Source organism: Pectinophora gossypiella, chromosome 20 (genome assembly GCF_024362695.1).
Source record: "Pectinophora gossypiella chromosome 20, ilPecGoss1.1, whole genome shotgun sequence".
In the NCBI taxonomy this organism is placed as follows: domain Eukaryota; kingdom Metazoa; phylum Arthropoda; class Insecta; order Lepidoptera; family Gelechiidae; genus Pectinophora; species Pectinophora gossypiella.
Genome location: NC_065423.1, coordinates 12,161,239 through 12,180,357, shown reverse-complemented (window position 1 = coordinate 12,180,357; position 19,119 = coordinate 12,161,239). Strand labels below are relative to the sequence as shown.

At 35.9% G+C, this 19,119-nt stretch overlaps 1 protein-coding gene across 3 annotated transcripts; it reads right to left on the bottom strand.

Annotated features, from left to right (window-relative positions):
• Positions 1–3,802: 3,802 nt before the first annotated feature.
• LOC126376283 (uncharacterized) lies at positions 3,803–17,199 on the bottom strand. 3 transcript variants are annotated; one of them, XM_050023596.1, is made up of 7 exons: positions 17,021–17,199; positions 15,139–15,315; positions 11,411–11,573; positions 8,321–8,438; positions 7,103–7,237; positions 6,383–6,596; positions 3,803–4,650 (listed from the first exon to the last, which is right to left on the bottom strand). In XM_050023596.1, the coding sequence occupies exons 2-7, from the start codon at positions 15,299–15,301 to the stop codon at positions 4,496–4,498; spliced, it is 948 nt and encodes a 315-aa protein (XP_049879553.1). In that variant the 5' UTR covers positions 15,302–15,315; positions 17,021–17,199; the 3' UTR covers positions 3,803–4,495. The 3 variants fall into 3 exon arrangements, with proteins under 3 accessions (XP_049879553.1, XP_049879555.1, XP_049879556.1); XM_050023598.1 differs by having other exon boundaries at positions 17,082–17,091; XM_050023599.1 differs by lacking the exon at positions 17,021–17,199 and adding an exon at positions 15,565–15,581.
• Between the last annotated feature and the right edge of the window lie 1,920 nt (positions 17,200–19,119).

The following is a 19,119-nucleotide window of genomic DNA, read 5'->3' as shown; positions in this document are numbered from 1 at the left end:
CGATGAGTACACATTATATAGATTACTTTACAATATTTCAATATTACATCACAATAAAATCATAACAATATACAAATTACATCGCTATATTGTCGTCATCCTAATTTTATGCTATTGAGAAACTCTGTTAAGTCATAATAGGCTTATGGGAGTGAGACTATGAGACTATGATTTAAACGCGGTAAGAACCCGTTATCATGTGTTTTAATTATGATAATAACCGCGTAATCCTAAAACAATCTATAAACAATAATTTTTACATAATGCTTCTGCATTTTTTCTCCAATAGTTATGAACCCAAGTAATGTTAATAATTTTGTAACTATATAATTTTGTTGCCTAATTATTTAATTTGGCCCCGATTCCTGCAGACACCGCCTAATTTTATTTTAAGTTATATCCGTCATTTTCATATCCGTCGAAAAGGAAAGGGACGGATGATTCACAGCTCTTAATTTTAGGAAGAATGAGTAAATGAATAAATAACCCGGGCGAATCAAAAGGTACGTCGTTGGTATGCAATCCGTTTGACGTGCTGTCTACTTAACTGTGTCGGGTTATTGACGGATGTAAAATTTTTAGACGGTTGGTTTAGATTTGTGCTTAAAATTGACGTGCGTTCCATAAATTTTATGCTTGTCGATTACCCGTCCCTTTCCTTTTCGGCGGATAAGAAAATGACAGATATAACTTAAAATAAAATTAGACGGTATTTACAGGAATTAGCACCAATATTTAGTTAGATACCGGCCCCGATTCCTGCAGACACGTCCTAATTTTATTTTAAGTTATACCTGACATTTTTTTATCCGCCAAAAAGGAAAAAGACGGATGATTGATAACTGTTAATTTTAAAATGAATGCAGAATATTTTTGGGGAACATAACCTTAACTATTTTCCACCATTATTTATGTTTGTGACATGCAATAAAAAAAGGTAATTATCACGTTAAACCTTGACAACGCCATCTGTATTATTTTTGGAGAACGTCCTTCAGTGTAATTTTGTCGGTCATTGAACTCATGACTCATATATAAAAAGATGTTATTTACAGACGAGAGATCTAGACTGTACCAGTGTATTACACATAACATACATACACAGCCTTTATACGTCCCACTGCTGGGCACAGGCCTCCCCTCAATCAACTGGAGGGGGTATGGAGCATACTCCACCACGCTGCTCCACTGCGGGATGGTGGAGGTGTTTTTACGGCTAATAGCCGGGACGACTTAACGTGCCCTCCGAAACACGGAATCATCTTACCTGTTCAGACAATCACGTGATTCAAGCAAAAAAAGCCTGTTCTTACCAAACAGGACAGTCTCACAAAGTGATTTCGACAATTTCCCCATCGGGAATCGAACCCGGACCTCCAGATCGTGAGCCTAACGCCCTAACCACTTGACCACCGAGGCTGTTGTTGTGAAGACCACTGTGTAATACGCCTTATTTGATTATGACGTCACCGAGAACATCAACGGAATAACAAGCCAACTCTCAGCATAATAATGCATAATAGTAGGTTAGGTTATCTTAGTTCAAGAGTTATATTTGTTTGTGTGCATGTTCTAATTATATCCTATATAATCATGCAAACAAACTTTTGTCTATATATCCTAAAAATATGAAAGAATGCAGAAAAACGTTAATAATGTGGCTACAATCTTTGACGTATGATGAAACTGCTCGCAATATGCAGATAGTAGTAAATTAGGTGACTAAAAAAGGAACACCACTCGCATGACTAGCACATAACCATACACACACACACACACACACAACACACACACACACACACACACACCTATTTTTCAATAATTGTATAACGTCGCCAATTTCATGTATATGAGACCTCCGGGAGTGGGAACCTGGTGACCTGGAACACAGGGTTATACCTAGATCAGGCACCAGATTCTCACATAATGTATTGTTATATTACAATGGCATTACTTTTTGTGACAGTAAATAAAGATTTTTATTTATTATTTTTATTTTATCCTTCTTGTTATGAATGTTATTTTATCCTGTGAGGAGCTCGGTGGCGCAGCGGTAAACGCGCTCGGTCTGCGATTGTTGACGTAAAGCAACTTTCGCAGAGGCCGGTCATAGGATGGGTGACCACAAAAAAAAAGTTTTCATCTCGAGCTCCTCCGTGCTTCGGAAGGCACGGTAAGCCGTTGGTCCCGGCTGCATTAGCAGTCGTTAATAATCACCATTCCGCACTGGGCCCGCGTGGTGGTTTAAGGCCCGATCTCCCTATCCATCCATAGGGAAGGCCCGTGCCCCAGCAGTGGGGACGTTAATGGGCTGGTGATGATGATTTTATTCTATCATCTCCGTAGCATGGGTCATGTCAGGGGCCTTTGGCGGTTCAATAGTGAACCTGCATTGGGGTTGATGAGCTCTTCTTCTATCGTGTGGGTTCCATCGACCCTGTCAGGGTTACTACTGAACCGTCATAGACCCCTGACTTGGCTCATGTAATGACCACCAACTTGCATCCGTATTTAGTAACCGGGACTAACGGCTTAACGTGCGTGTAGACATGGTATGGATTTGGATAATCTGTAATGACTTTGTATATGTGGTGTAAAAGACGATATAGTGACTAGGATTGAGAAGGGAATGTTAGGTTGGTTTGGACACGTTGAGCGGATGAAGGATAATAGAATTGCAAAACCGGTATATAAAGCGAAAGTTGATGGTAGGGCTGGCAGAGCAAGACCGGGAAGGACTTACGATAATCAAATTGGAGATGTCCTTAGAAAAGGTTCAATACGATCTACTCTGAACCGGCGTGCGTGTATGAAGCGATTGATGAGTGTGGAGGAGGCAAGAGAAGTGTGTCAGGATCGAAGCAAATGGAATTCTATAGTCTCTGCTTACCCCGGTGGGAAATAGGCGTGAGTTTATGTATGTATGTATGTACTTTGTATATGTAAACAATTTACGATTCAAAATGTAACTATGTTAACTACTGAGTAAAATTTTTTATTGAATTTGAATTTAAAATAAATATATAAATAAAAAGCCGGCAGCCCCGCCGTCAATAATAATACCGACCAATTTTAAGATTGTAATAATACCGACGATCTGGTGAAGGTCGCGGGAAGCCGCTGGATGCGGGCAGCGCAGGACCGATTGTCGTGGAGATCCTTGGAGGAGGCCTATGCCCAGCAGTGGGCGTCTCGTACGGCTGATGATGATGATATAAATAAAAAGATCACGTTAAAAATATACACCAACACCGTCATCTATATATTTTTTGGGGTTTGTGGCCTGGAAAGTCCGTCATCGAGCATAACAGTTGAATTTTCTATGCTTCTCATTCAATGAATCTAATTTGATTATCTCTTATACACAACAATATCAATCAAGTTTGTGCAACGATATACGCGCTCTAAACAATAGGCAATAGAAATACGCAACAATGAGCTCATGATGGACCTGTGATCCCTCTAATGAAATTAATCCCCGCCATTTTGCTAATATTATGATATTCATTTTGCATTGTTCGCCATGTGTAGTCTGATAAATTATTTAGTTAGTTACTTATAAAGGTACATTACTACAAGGTGGACCGACGATCTGGTGAAGGTCGCGGGAAGCCGCTGGATGCGGGCAGCGCAGGACCGATCGTCGTGGAGATCCTTGGGGGAGGTCTATGCCCAGCAGTGGGCGTCGTACGGCTGATGATGATGATGAAAGGTACATTGTCGGGAACGACGACAAAACAATATACAAAAAAAATAAAAATAAATAAGACTAAAAATATTAGGAAAAAAATAAAACAAAAAGTTACGTCAAAAAACTTTATTCCGTTTCTTTTATCTATCATAAACCAAAGTAAGCTTAAAATGAATCTTTTCTTTATCTTTATTAATAATAAATAATTGTTACAATCCACTAACCCGCACTGGAAGAGTTTGGAAGAGTATGCTCCATACCCCATTCGTTGACTGAAGGGAGGCCTGTGGCTAGCAGGGACGCATACAGTCATTTGCCGCTTAGTAAAAATGTGCTAAAGTTATGTAAAAAGAGCTTTATGACTTAGCCTTTACATAGATGGGATACTAGAAGAAAGATTAAACTTAAAATAAACAAACAGTGTCCTTACTACTAAAGAGTTTTTTACTACTTATTCTACTTTAAATTCCCGAGAACTGAAGGGTTAAAGAGGCCAAATCGGAGCAATTCATCTAAAAAAGCAATATTTCAATTTGACATTCATTTGTTCGTGGCCTGATTTTAAAATTGATTATTTCATGAAATAGCCAAGTTAAGTTGACCATATCGTTGAAACGTCAACGTTTAATGATATTTCAATCAACGTTTGGCCGTATCGTTAATGCAGGCGTGTTCATGTTATGTATTGTAATAAAAATGTAATGTAAAATTGCTGTATTGCTTTTTTGGATGAATGGCTTTTTAAACCCCCCTCCCCCGCACATCATTAGGCGTATGAGGCTGTTTATATTTATTTATATTTTATCAGTCGACACTGAGTGTCCTGAAGGTGCCAGGCATCCCCAGGTACTGCTCGTTAAACTTGTCTGTCTGTCTACGTGACTCGTCAGTCTTGGCTGAGTTTATGTCTCGGAGGTACGCCTTGAAATCCTTTGACTCGATCACGTTGAAAAAATCCTCTGAAAAACAAAAGGAGTTTTCGATTACTTTACATTATATCGTCGCCTTAGGGTAAAAAACACTGAAGTGCCTTTTTCAAAAACCACATGTGAATATTATTATTGTTAACAAAATCTCCTACCTAGTTTCGCTTCAGGTAAAAGCTCGCTTAAGACAGTAAGAAGTAACCGGGACCAAAGGCTTAACGTGCCTTCCGAAGCATGGGTCAATATCTTACTTTCGGACAATCAGGTGATCAGCCTGTAAAGTCCTAACCAAACTAGGGATAACAAAGAGCTTTTTGTGATATGTCCCCACCAGGATTCGAACCCGGGACCTCCGGATCGTGAGTCCAACGCTCAACCACTGGACCACGGGAGCTGTTGTCTGGCTGTTACCTGGATTGAAATTGGTTGAAAGAAACCGTGGTTTCGTTGAAGAAAATCGATGAGATTTGAATGTGATTTTTCAAAAAAGCGCTTACGTGGTTTTCAGTTTAAGGTGATCATCATCAACCAGCTCGCATCATCTCACTACTAGATATTGGCCTCCTCCATTTTACACCATCCTTTTCGGTCCTAACCTCATCCACAACTTTCCCGCCTTTTGAACTATGCCATCTGACCTCCGAGCCGCTGGTCTGTCCACTGAACTCTACCTATTCACCAATTTAATGCCATCATCATGATCTCTTTAGCTTTAATCATTCCACAGAACATTTGACAGGTCAGATTCTTATACTGCCGATCTGACCTAACCCGAAGGAGAAACTAGCCCAAAACAGATTAGATCACAAATCCCTAAAAGTACATTTCTTGGTCATAACTTTAGTTGAAATCCTGAAACTTGACGGATCGGTATTTTTAACTAACTTGATCCATGAAGACGAAGACTATTCAAGTAATCTGATTTTATTCGTTCCCAGAAAAACACAAAAGCATTCCATAGTAGGAAATCTTAGTACCTATAAATTATCTTCAAAGTAATTTATAATTGTCATGCCAACAGTAATTGCTTATGTTTTTATGATCGCAGATCCAATTAAGTCATCTGTCTACAAGGTACTTAGATACAATTAAGGAGCATCACGTGGCATCAACTTGTTTGGCGACGTTGCCAATGAGGAAAAAAACTGCCTATTTCTCCCATCAGGCATCGCTACTGTTGACTATGCTAAAAATTTTGACAGTTATATTCTAAGAAATATATTGTTTTCGTTATATTTTTACACTATAACCCTTTGCGCACCGTTTAACTGCAAAATCATAGTGTTATATTATTCACTAAAGAATTAGAAAAACTTATTTACAGTCAAAAATGCATTTTTCCAACTGATGGCTTTCTTTTTCGTAACTCATCCTTGACGGGATACACTCTACGTTGCATTTTATGGCAATTTATCACGAATTTTAGCTGGACAGTATAGAGAACTGTCAAAATTGAGGAACTTTCAACAGTGCCGCCATCTACATTTGAGCTTCTAGTGTTTATCCTCTGCATGAGGATAAATGAGAAACAATTTTTGAGCACCAATTCAACTTAAAATACGTCGACTGAATACGAGTGGCCAGCCTTTTTGGCGGTCACCTCAAAATTAATTTTATTAAGGATGGTCTTTGTTAAGTAAATATTTATTTTTATACCAGCCTTTATTTTTTACCAGTCGATGCTGAGTATTATCGTGTCGTGTTCTGAAACCTTCTAAAAGTACCTCAATTACATTTTCATTTTTGATGATGTTATATTTGTTACCTTGCATTTCTGCCAAAGTCTTTTCAGTGCCGCCGTAGTCTGCAGGCAGTACTTCTTCCCCAACTATGTCCTTCAACATCTGTGGACTTTTCAACACTTCTATCCTGCTTCCTATCTTCGCTGGCATAACTTGCTTAAATATCGATACTACCATGTCCACTAGTTTCGACTCCGATAATATTAATATTCCTTTCACTCTAAATCCATAGCCTTCCTGGAAATAATTAAAGAAACAATTTTTTATTTAAATTTGGGAGCTTGTCTGGAAGCGAGGAAACACAGAATACATTCAGTTGCTTATCTTTATTGATTTATGTTGCTTCCTTTCTGTAATAGATCTTAGGTATATAGGCGATGATAATTGTTACTTACCTGACATTCGCATACAATGATATTGTTTATGAATAAAATTATGAATTATGATGGGTTAGAGGTAGCAAATCAGCTCGCCAACAAACACTTTATGGTCGACGATTTGTTGAATGAGTGTCATTCATTGCTTATCAAACTTAATCCTTTCAAACGACGCCCTGAGGAATGGTTTGCACCAAATTGTGCACCCTCAGGTATGTAGGTGAGAGACTTCAGCGCTCCCTAATTGTTCAAAATGTGTTTTATTGAATGAGAACTGAGTGGCTTTAAATGTTGTACCTCTAGGACAATCACCAATTAATTGGCCAATCAAGAGGAGCAGGCAGAGAGAAACAGTTCTTAACTTACCGTCACTAGTGCCATAATTTGTCTCATAGTAGTAATATACAATTTAGATGCCAATTCTACCATGTTCACATCCATATAATCCAATACAAGGTAGTTGCTCAGTGCATAATCGTGAACTTTTATGTACTCGGCAAACTGTGGAGAAAAAACGTTTGAATCAGTGAAAAGATTAAGGTGTACACTCAACGGGCCGGGTGAGAGCCTTCATCCGGGTGAGAGCCTTCAGCGCTCCCCATTTGTCCGGCCAAGTAGTTAATGCCATCTGCGGCAAATCTACAAGAAGTCACGTCAAAAAAAAAAAAAAACACTCAACGGGAGCATTATTTATGATACGGATTGATTATGGTTACCATTTACGTCCTCACACACAACACTTGTGGGCATCTACGTGTTGGCGATGCTTCTCAGGATGTGTTGGTACAGAATAATATACCTGGACAATGTTGTTGACGGCACTTTTAATATATTAATTACATTTATCAAAAACCCTGAAACCAGGATTGATGAGGTTGGCAATTCACCTCACAACCCACATAATAGAAGAAGAAGAATTTTATTTAATACACGTTATGCAGATAAGTCTTGCTCGAAAAGAAGAATTGCCATACTTAAAATATAAAATAATATTTTGTTGGGGCTGCCAACAACAGTCTCACCAGCTAGTTACATAATATGTAATTTAATTTTTTGACGTTCAAAAAGCGCTAACTTTGTAAGCCAATTTTGAAAAATAAATATGTTTGAATTTTGAGTAAGTGACGATTTGGCTGAGAAAGGGACATGCTCACTGAGAAAGTGTCTATTCGCTTTTGCCTTGAAGAGGCCCAGACTGTACTTTTCGGCAAACAGAATTCCAGACCTTAGCCTTTTTTATTAGAAGCGAGGAAGTGAAACGCTTCGTACGAGCTGGTGGTATGAAAAAGAGAGTTTTATTACCTAGTCTTTAAGCAGATAGTATAAGAGTGAGTCATACTAAAAAACAGCCAGTGTTCTTATTAATAAAGAGTTTTTACAAAAGAATATTGTTACCCGAGCAAAAAAATTTTGGGTACTACGTGACAATAATGCTGCTTAACTGCTTAGTAGCAGTTATCTTCCATCACTAATGTAATGTTCGAATTTGTAACGTTTATTACATTACATTACAGGTACACGCTCAAGGCGGGAAAATGTAACAGATAGTCGTACGTTGTTGAGTATTCTTTCTTTTAAACGTACCGTCATTATTACTTTCATATAACTATCCAAGAACGTGGTTTCGAACTTTTTTCCCGTATTCCTCAAAATGTAAATCCTGTTGTGATCTTTCGTCATCTTTGGCAAAATTGAATGTGTGCTGAAAAACAAACAGAATACAAATACTTAAATATTTATGTACACACAAGAAATTATAATAAAGTAAACTGCAAATATGAATTTGATATTGTGATGTGTCATCTTATGTTTTTATTTTGTTTTACAATGGTATGCTCAGTGGCGAAAGAAAACATCGTGAGGAATTCCACATTTCCGGGAAATGCGTTTTGGAAGTATGTGACCTAACCTGTATTGGGCTGGATTTTACTTCGCGGGTTGAGACGTCAGGCATGTAAATTTTGTCTATAAAATACCGTACCTGTTTAATTCAGGTTAGGTAAGGGAATCCTTGTAAAATTCAAATTCAAATTCAAATTCAAAAATATCTTTATTCAGTAGGTAACATAGTTACACTTTGAATCGTCAATTTTTACATAACGAACGTCTCATCCGCCTAAACTACTGCAGCTTCTCACAACCTGTATAGCCGGGGAAAAGAAGCTGCAAGAAAAACCTCGGCACAGGGCCCTAGACGTTCTTTTTAAAAAAAATAAAAATAAACATAAAATATTGATATACAATTGAGTAATTTAGCTGCCTAATATCAGTTCTCAGACAGTTAATCCCATGCATTCATATCTTCTAAATAATCACTAACTTTATAATAACCTTTTTTGTAAAGTTTTTGTTTAACTACTTTCTTAAAGCAGTTGAAAGACAAATTCTGAATGTCAATGGGAATCTTATTGTAAAAACGTATACATTGCCCCTTAAAAGATTTAGTAATCTTATGTAATCGACTGACTTGTAAAGCAAGTTTATTTTTATTCCGGGTATTAACAATGTGCCGATCGCTATTTTTTGCAAATAATCCTATATGTTTTTTTACATATATTAAGTTTTCAAAGATATATTGTGATGCCATAGTTAAAATATTAATTTCTTTAAATTTATTTCTAAGTGACATCTTGGGTCCCAATTTGTAAATCGCCCGAATGGCCCGCTTTTGCAGAACAAAAATGCTGTTCACATCTGCAGCATGACCCCACAGCAAGATGCCGTACGACATTAGACTGTGGAAGTAGGCAAAATAAACTAATCGCGCGGTTTCTACATCGGTTATTAAACGAATTTTTTTGACCGCGAATGCTGCTGAGCTGAGCCTTTTGGACAACCTATCAATATGAGGACTCCATTGCAACTTAGCGTCCAAAGTAATTCCCAAAAATACAGCAGTATCCGTGAGGTCCAATTCCTTATTTTTTACAATAATAGAATCGAGCGGCCTACTAACATTCGATAACGTAAAATAAACATATTTTGTTTTATTTTCATTAAGTAGCAGGTTGTTTACAGTAAACCAATCCACTACCTCTGAAATGGCGTTGTTTACATCGTCAAAGGAATCTTGTCGTCTCTTTACTTTAAAAAGTAAGGAGGTATCATCTGCAAACAGCACCACTTCATGTTTTACAAGACTAGGTAGGTCGTTTATGTAAACTAGGAATAGAAATGGACCTAGAATTGAGCCCTGCGGGACGCCTATAGTGACGTTAGATCCACACGATCTGGAGCCATGCACATCAACCCTCTGAACGCGGCCACTAAGGTACGACTCCAAAAGAGCGATGGCATTATCTGTTATTCCATAGTGACGAAGTTTCGCGATCAATATATCATGACAAACGCAATCGAAGGCTTTGGAAAGGTCACAAAAGACACCAATAGCATCTTTGGACTCCTCCCAAGCCTGAAAAACATGATTTATTAACTCAACACCAGCATCGGTTGTTGAGCGACCCTTTGTGAAACCAAATTGTTTATTAGACATTAAATTGTTTAAATTGAAATGTTGAAGTAATTGCAGTAATAAAATTTTTTCAAATATTTTACTAAGCGTGGGTAGTATAGATATTGGTCTAAAATTAGTAGGGTCAGAAGTACTACCAGCTTTAAACAATGGAATGACTTTACTGTGCTTCATTAAATCTGGAAACACACCATTGTCTACACATTTATTAAATATACATGATAGATAGGGAGCTATGCAATCAATCACGGAGTTAATGACTTTAACAGAGAGACCATGAAGATCTGCAGTCTTTTTCATTTCTAAAGATTTAAAAGCTCTTAAGACGTCCCTAGGACTCACGTGTGTAAATGTTAGTTTATCTACTTTGGACGTATCTATGTGCTCCTTTACAAGTGATTGAGCGAGTGCAGGAGATGACTTCAAGTCCTTGGTAGTCGAAAATGGAATGTCAGTAAAGAATTTTTCAAAAGCTTCAGCAACTTGCTTATCATTTGTGAGTAGTTTACCGTCAATTTGTAATTGATACTCGAGATCGCGTGCTTTGACTTTCCCATTTTCGCTATTTATAACTTTCCAAGTCATTTTAATAATATCTGAGCTACCTTTAATTTTACTGCTAACAAACATTGCCTTCGCGGTAACGCAAACACGTTTGAAAACTTTTGAATACCGTTTTACATAGTCGTGAAAAGCTACGCTATGATTGTATGTTCTTTCTTCATAAAGTTCATACAACCTGTTTCTACTCTTATAAATTCCTACCGTCGCCCAGTCACTAAAAATTGGTGTGTCTGCTTTCTTAATTGTTTTTGCCTTAAATACTTTACTAACTTCCGATTTTGTTAGATTAAATAGGGAGTTATATAACAAATTTGGGTCATCACAGTAAGGAAGTTCTGGTAATTTGTTTGACATATTATCTTTGAATTGTTCTAAACGACTACTTGATATGGGATTGCATGTAACATCCTTTTTCAGAGAGCGGTCAATAAATAAGTTGAAAGATATTTGTTGACCACAGTGATCTGACTTTAATTTATTAATTATTAATTTGTAAAAACGGTATAACGCTAGAAAGATTCTGATGATGATTTAGCACTAATTCACTACATATACTTCCATCAACAGGACATAAATTCTGGTAACCACGTGATCCAAACGAAATCCAAACATGAATTCATAATTATTAAGTTACTCACATATCTTTCAAGTCCCTGGAAATAATTGCATCATTTCTTATGTCATACTCTTCGAAGATCTCCGGCATGAGTGTCCTGAAGGTGCAAGCTCTGTCTAATCTTGATTTAGCTCGTTCCAATGATCCTTTACTAACAATGATAGTCAGCTCTAAATACCGCCGATCTGTAAATAATAGAAAAAAAATATTAAAAAAAAAACATATAAAAAATAATCTGTAAATAATTATAGATAATACTACTGCTCTCAGGTGGGGAGGTGCACGTCGTAATCAAACAATTCAGCAATTCTCTTGAATAATGCTATATTTTCATAAACATTGTTAACGTTCCAACTCTTCATAGCAGATTACCGCAACCGAACAAAATTCCCGCCACCACCTTTTTTAAGAAGGTGGGAAAACGTTCCCGTTCGAAAAAGAAGATTTCAAAAATAAAAACAAAAGAAATAATATGCCAGTTCCAAATTAAATTCACGACTTTATTCCGTCTGTTATTAAGTTAAATAATCTACTAATAATTAAATAAACAGAACGAACCCTAACATTTATAATTACGAATTTTTGCTTAGCTTAAAACAAAAAAATTAAATATACAAATTCTTGCCATGTCATAATCTATCTAATTCTTATTCATATTCTTATTATTAGATCTAAAAAACATTTTCAATTTGAAGTACCAGTTGTCTTAACGTACTTATTTGACGCATGCAAACTTTCCTCTGAAACTAAGTTTTTAAAATAATGATATATTTATTTTTATTTATTCCTAAATTATTTTTATTTATAAAATTCACACGTCATTTACGTGAATTTTATTTATTTTTTTGTATTTTAAATTGTATTTTCAAATGCAAATTGGATTTATTATATTTTAATTGACATTATACCTTTTTATATTATTATATTTATATAATTATTTACATTTATGATAAATATTATATTTTCTTCTTCTCTTGGTCTGACGACTAATTATTAGACCATTAAAGGCTATGTATAGATAGCCTATGGCTCATGGTGGTGATTTAGGTAGGTTAGGGTTTACCAATTTGTTTAATTTGCTAATTGACTCTATCAAATTGCATTAGAATCGTGTTTTGAAAACCAGCCCAATACAGGTTAGGTCACATACCTCCGAAAAAGCATTTCTCGGAAATGTGGGTTTCCTCACGATGTTTTTCTACACCGCTGATCACGTGATAATCATTTACGATCCAAACATGAATTCGAAAACAAATGCGACAATCATTGATTTAGGCTTGGGCTGGAGTCGAACCTGCGACCTCAAAAGTGAGAGGCACGTGTTCTACCAACTGGGCTACCACGGATTAATATCTGTGGGTAGGTTATCTGTCTACCGCAATAGGGATTAAGAGGAGTTTATGTTTGTATTATGCTAAACTAATAACTATAAAAGTTTTAAAAGTCGATAGTCTTTTAAATTGACATTTATGGGCCCATAAACTCTGTACGTGTTGAACGGAGAATTTTCCTACATAAAAATCTTACATCGTAAAAAAATTACTGCTTTTTATATTTCTTATTACATAGTTTTTAATCGGATATCCTTAATAACTTATATACATGACTAAGAAAAATAGCCTATACACATCCCACTAGAGGAGCTCGGTGGCGCAGCGGCAAACGCGCTCGGTCTGCGATTGTTGAAGTTAAGCAACTTTCGCAAAGGCCGGTCATAGGATGGGTGACCACAAAAAAAAATTTTTCATCACGAGCTCCTCCGTGCTTCGGAAGGCACGTTAAGCAGTTGGTCCCGGCTGCATTAGCAGTCGTTAATAACCATCAATCCGCACTGGGCCCGCGTGATGGTTTATTAAGGCCCGACCTCCCTATCCATCCATAGGGATGGCCCGTGCCCCAGCAGTGGGGACGTTAATGGGCTGATGATGATACACATCCCACTGCTGAAAACACACCCCCTTCCCCCAGCCTCCCCTCAATCAACAGGAAAGGGAGCATAGTTCACTCACGCGCACTTTAATCTTCTTTATACAGGGTGTTAGTGACATCGTAACGAAAACTTTGAGGGATGATTCAGACCACAATTCTGAGTTGTTATCAAATGGAAGTTTTTGTCCCCATGGAACTTAAAATAATTTAAACAACACTGTGACATCGTAACGAAAACTTTGAAGGATGATTCAGGCCATGATTCATTCATGAATGTATGGGACTGAAAATAATTTACAAAAAACACTACTTAATTTTTTTTATAAATTTTCCACTTGATATTAACTCAGAATCATGGTTCACGTTCACCGATATTTTAGGATATCAATTTTTTTTGTTGAATAGAGTTATTTTTTTAATTCATCTGTGCTCCGAGCAGAATAACTATTGGAATCATCCTGATATCTACACAAGAGAAGAAGAATATTTATACAACGGGGAAGTACGGGAAAATTAATAAAACATGTAAAAAGATTGTCTCAGAACTAATATTTTGCCTTTTGAGTTAGAATTTATTAAGTGTAAATGGCCTAAGCTGTGCAAGCGTTATGCGCTTTTAGCCTTCTTTTTTTTCTCATTTAAGCTATCTTTGCTGTAGTTAATTTTGCATGCCGTTGTCACCTATAATTAGGGTAACAATTACTCTTGTTTATATATAAGTAACTTGTAATGTATTTATTGTTGTTAACTCTGTTGGTGACCATAAATAAATAAATAAATAAAAAAAATTAGTGAGAACTTGTCTAGCGCACTACTGCGCGCTTATAATAATTTAATTGCACACAACAACCTGAGTTTTAGTTAGTTACCTACTATTTTTTTTTTAATCTTAGTTGTATTTTTTTATTCACTATTGTTGTTTTCCTTGAAATTTTGTTATGCAAAATTTTACGTCTAGGTATTCATAAACAACTTACAGGAACAGTTTATGATTTATGACTACATAAAAATGACGGATAAAAAATCCATGTAGGAATTAGCTTACATTACAATGTAAGCAATATCCTAATTGGAGTAGTACTTCCATCGTAAGTAGAACTGAGTACCCACACTTTTCTGTTAGACCAACGTGATAGGTGGTAAGCCGTATCGCCATCTATAATGGCCGAGGAAACTATGTTAGTGATAACTACACTTGGATAAATTATTATTGGTAAGTTTGACGTTCCCGTTTGTACCCGTGTTCATGATGGGTACAGGCGTCGTGGTAGACCTCGAAAGAGATGGCGTTACGACTTGGACGCTTGCCGGAGGGACTGGCCGGAGTACGCACAGGACCGCGAAAAATGGAAAGAGGAAGGGGAAAGGGGAGGCCTTTGCCCAGCAGGATCTTGTAGGCTAGATTAGAAGTTTGTACCTGCAATCTTTCAATTGCAATTTTTACATTTTTCCTCGCCTTACTGTCTGGTAGAAATCGCTTTAAGGCCTTAAGCGATAAGACCGCCATTTGCCGTGTATACTAGTTATGAGACTATTGTAATTATTTCTTTTTATTTTGGTGCAATAAAGTGTATTTGTATTGTATGGTATTGTATTGTATTGTATTGTATTGTATTGTATTGTATTGTATTGTATTGTATTGTATTGTATTGTATTGTATTGTATTGTATTGTATTGTATTGTATTGTATTGTATTGTATTGTATTGTATTGTATTGTATTGTATTGTATTGTATTGTATTGTATTGTATTGTATTGTATTGTATTGTATTGTATTGTATTGTAAAGATATTTTTGAATTTGAATTTGAATTCTTACTCACCAAATGTTTTCTTAGTAAAGTGTTGTTGTTGTCTGATCCATTCTTCTAAAATGTCAACGGCTTGTTTCATCTCTCCTGGCTTCTCTAAGTTGTAAACTTTCCTTACAGCTTCCAGTGTGTCACTGTTGAACTTCAAAAAACCATCTCTTGGTAGACTCTCCATCTTAACAGACAGCGCTGGAAAAGTAACGGTTATGAATGAATTAAAAAATATTATTTCACACAAACACAAAACATGTCTAAAAAGTAAAAGTGGGAAAAAGCGGTCTTATCGCTTAAAGCGATCTCTTCCAAACTTCTATATGTAGAAGATAAATATACACATGTACTGACTGCAGTATAGCGCGCCAACAGACAAATTTTACATTAAAAAAACATAATTATAGGATTGTTTGGAAAAAATAGTGATAGGAAACTTGTTAATACCAGGAATAAAAAAAACTTCCGTATACTTATAATACAATAAATAAATAAGTCAATCAATTACATAATATCACTAAATCTTTTAAAGGGCAAAGTATACTTGTTTTGATAATGATAATTATATGAAACCAAGGCCTCTAAGTGTTGGCTTCGGCCCCACACATGCCTTCCAAAGCTACGGGACTCTACGACGGGGCCATAGGTCCGAGATATTTATTTATTTTATAAGATAAGATATTTATTGGGTATAAATTTAGGTCTAATATACTTGCAGTTACAGTAGCAATATCATAATATCACTAAATTCTACCTTTTAGGCTTTTACACAAGATTAAAATGTTAGCATATTATTATTACTATTGCAGTCAATCAAATAAAACTAAGGTTAGTATCAAAGAACTTGACTAAAAATAATTAATTACAAGACAATGTCAAATCAAGACATCCATAAACTCAAAATATCAGCAGTAAAAACGAATTTAGTGTGTTTTAAGATTCATTTTAATTTTATTTTTTATTTTCTTCAGGGAGCTGACAGCTTCAATTACAAATAAATACAAAGATAGTTAGCAGAACGCCAATTACAAGCTTCCGCATATAAAACTGATATAACATAGAAAGTTCTTACGTCTTAAACTTTACACAAACCATATGTAAACAAAAATCTGCAGTGAACACAAACTACAACAACTTTATGGAGACTACATCATCACTAATTAAGAGCCACATAATAAGAAGCGGCATAATACCTACTTTATTTGAATAAAGTACGTCACAATACCCAGAAATATTATCTTCAAAGGCATCTGATAATTACAAGTAACAAAAACAAACAAAAAATTCAAATACAAATTATAAAAAATAAACATTATAATGCAATAAAATACAAAAACGCTTTAACCCTTGTTTATATATATATAATTTATGCCACTTTGTTTCTTATTGTAATTGTAATAAGCTAAAATATCGGCTGCGGTCACCTGAACGCCTTTCGGCGTTCACGGTAAGCGGTGCGAAAAAATTCCGCAAATTCCGAACGCCAAAAGGCGTCCTCGGTAAATAAGAGGTTAATGCACATATAAACACAACATTAAAAACATTTACAAAAGTGACACGAAAATCGCAATCGGCGGCCTTATTGCTAAATTGCAATTTCTTCCAGACAACCTTAAATATAATACAATCTTGAAATTCTGATTACTGAATAAAAACAGATCTACAACCAACGAAAAACACTGTCCTTTTTCTATTTAATTTATTTACGAATTTTATTCAAGAAAAACGTATAATGTCCGACATTCTATCACGTTTTTCTATGACGTCACAGTGTGCTTTTTCATTTTCCTTAGTAGTTCCGTGTTTTGACGTTTAGTAAAAAGTAACTGATTTGACTAGTTGGAAACTAGTCTATTGCTCTTGTGTAAATTACATCCATCAAAGTAATATGAAATATACTTACTTGCTAGTATTTAATCCTTACGACGCAGTATTTCTACAAAATAAAATAACACAGTAGTTACTTAATAAAAAAATATTACTTATAATAATATTAGATAAAATATGTGTCTAATCTACGCAGTAACTTTATACTATAGTCATGACTTATCTGTATAGCGGTCTAAACCAGACTGTATTGGGTTAAGCTATTAATTAAATACCTACGTATACTTATGGCCATGGCCACAGACCAGACACTCCAAACATTTGATTCGCGCTTCTACACGCGCATGTGTTCCTTTAGTTATCAATTAACTTGTTATGTTTATTTTAATCATCATTAATTTAAGAGCCACGCTTTTGTCGGAGCGTTTTCCGTTCTTATCTATCAAGGGCTAATTCTTTGACTTCCTTATAAGACACGACCTTCGCCATCTCTTTAATTTGTTCCATGTAAGGTCTTCCCGATGGAGATATTCTTAAAATCACATTGTGAGACTGTCCTGACTGTCAGTACTCTTTATGGCCACTTTCCTGTAATGTAATAGAGGACGACCCTATTGCTGGTAACCGGGTACACATTCTCGAAAAAAGGTGATATCATAAAAACAAATCAGCTAATATCTTTAAATAAATAAACAAAACAGCTAATATCTTATTTTTAAACAGCTAATCTCTTCGTTCTTTCCGCAACTATGTAATATAATAAAACAGGTATTTATAAATATAAATAAAGGTCGCCAACTTAACGGATTCAAAACTCAACCAAAGCACAATGCAGCAGTGTGGTGGGGTATGCCCCCATAAAAAGGTCGCATAGAAGCAATTCGCCTAAAAAAAACAATGATTGCTATAATTTGAGAATGGTTGACATACTTTTATAAATATGCGCAAATGTCAAATTACATCTTCATCTCGCATTATCCTGTTTTTCATAGGGTTCGCTAACCGTCAAAAGTCCGGTTTTTTACAGAAGCGACTGCCTGTCTGACCTTCCAACCCCCGAAGGGAAGACCAGACCAATACAGGTTAGGTCGCGTACCTCCGAAAATGCATTTCTCGGGATTATCCAATGTGTTTCCTCACGATGTTTTCCTTCACCGCTGAGCACGTGATAATCATTTATGTGATAATTTTAAAAATGGATGAATAATCAATATAAAATAGGCATCTCGCTGACATGCAATCCGTTTGACGTGTGCTGTCAACTTAATGCATGTCGGGTTATTAGCCAATGTAACATTTTGCTAGGTTTTCACTGCATAAAATTGACTTGTATTCCATTTTTATGCCTGTCGATTATCCGTCCCTTTCCTTTTCGTTGGATAAGAAAAAGACAGGTATAACTTAAAATTACATAGTGTCGTACTGGTATCAGCACCAATATTGCAACTTTTTATGTGAGATAAGTATAAAAAAAACAAATGGCGCGCCGATTATGTTTTTATTCCAACTTACGTCATTGGTTAAGAACAAGTATAGGTTATAACCCTAGGTTTTTACTGATTAAAAAACATGTTTTGAAAACATGCCGGTTTTTGAGTGTTTACTCATGAAAATGGTTATTAAAATGTTAGTACGTGTAAGATTTAATTATGAATTATATAAAAATATAAGTTTAAAATCTAAAATCTGAATTATGGAAAAATCACGCTCTAAAAAGTATGTAATAAGAAAATCTTTCTTTGCAATTCTTCGTAATAGAGATGTTTAGAAGATAGCCAGATAGACAAGTATTAGACAAGTTTTCCTGTATAGGTATAGAATCTCTATATTATTATAGAATCAGAGTCGTTTTTCTCTCATCAGCCTGCAGACAAATTCATAGCAATAACGTCAAAGTATAAATTTGCTCGAAACTAAATAAAAGGAGAGCGGTGGAAAGGGTAGGGCATGATTCAAGGAAATATGGATGGATTCTGTGAAGAAGCTTCAGTGGCCGTCCTAGCAAAACATTTAGGTGGCGCGAGACCTCAAAATGGCGCTTGCTCAGCCCCTCAAAATACAATTTTTTTTCATTAGTCTTTTGTTGGAGGATGATGAGTTTTCAGAGCTGCCCACATTTTCAACTAAGTCATAACGCCCCTATCCCCTTCCTCTATCGTGTGGGTTATGAGGTGG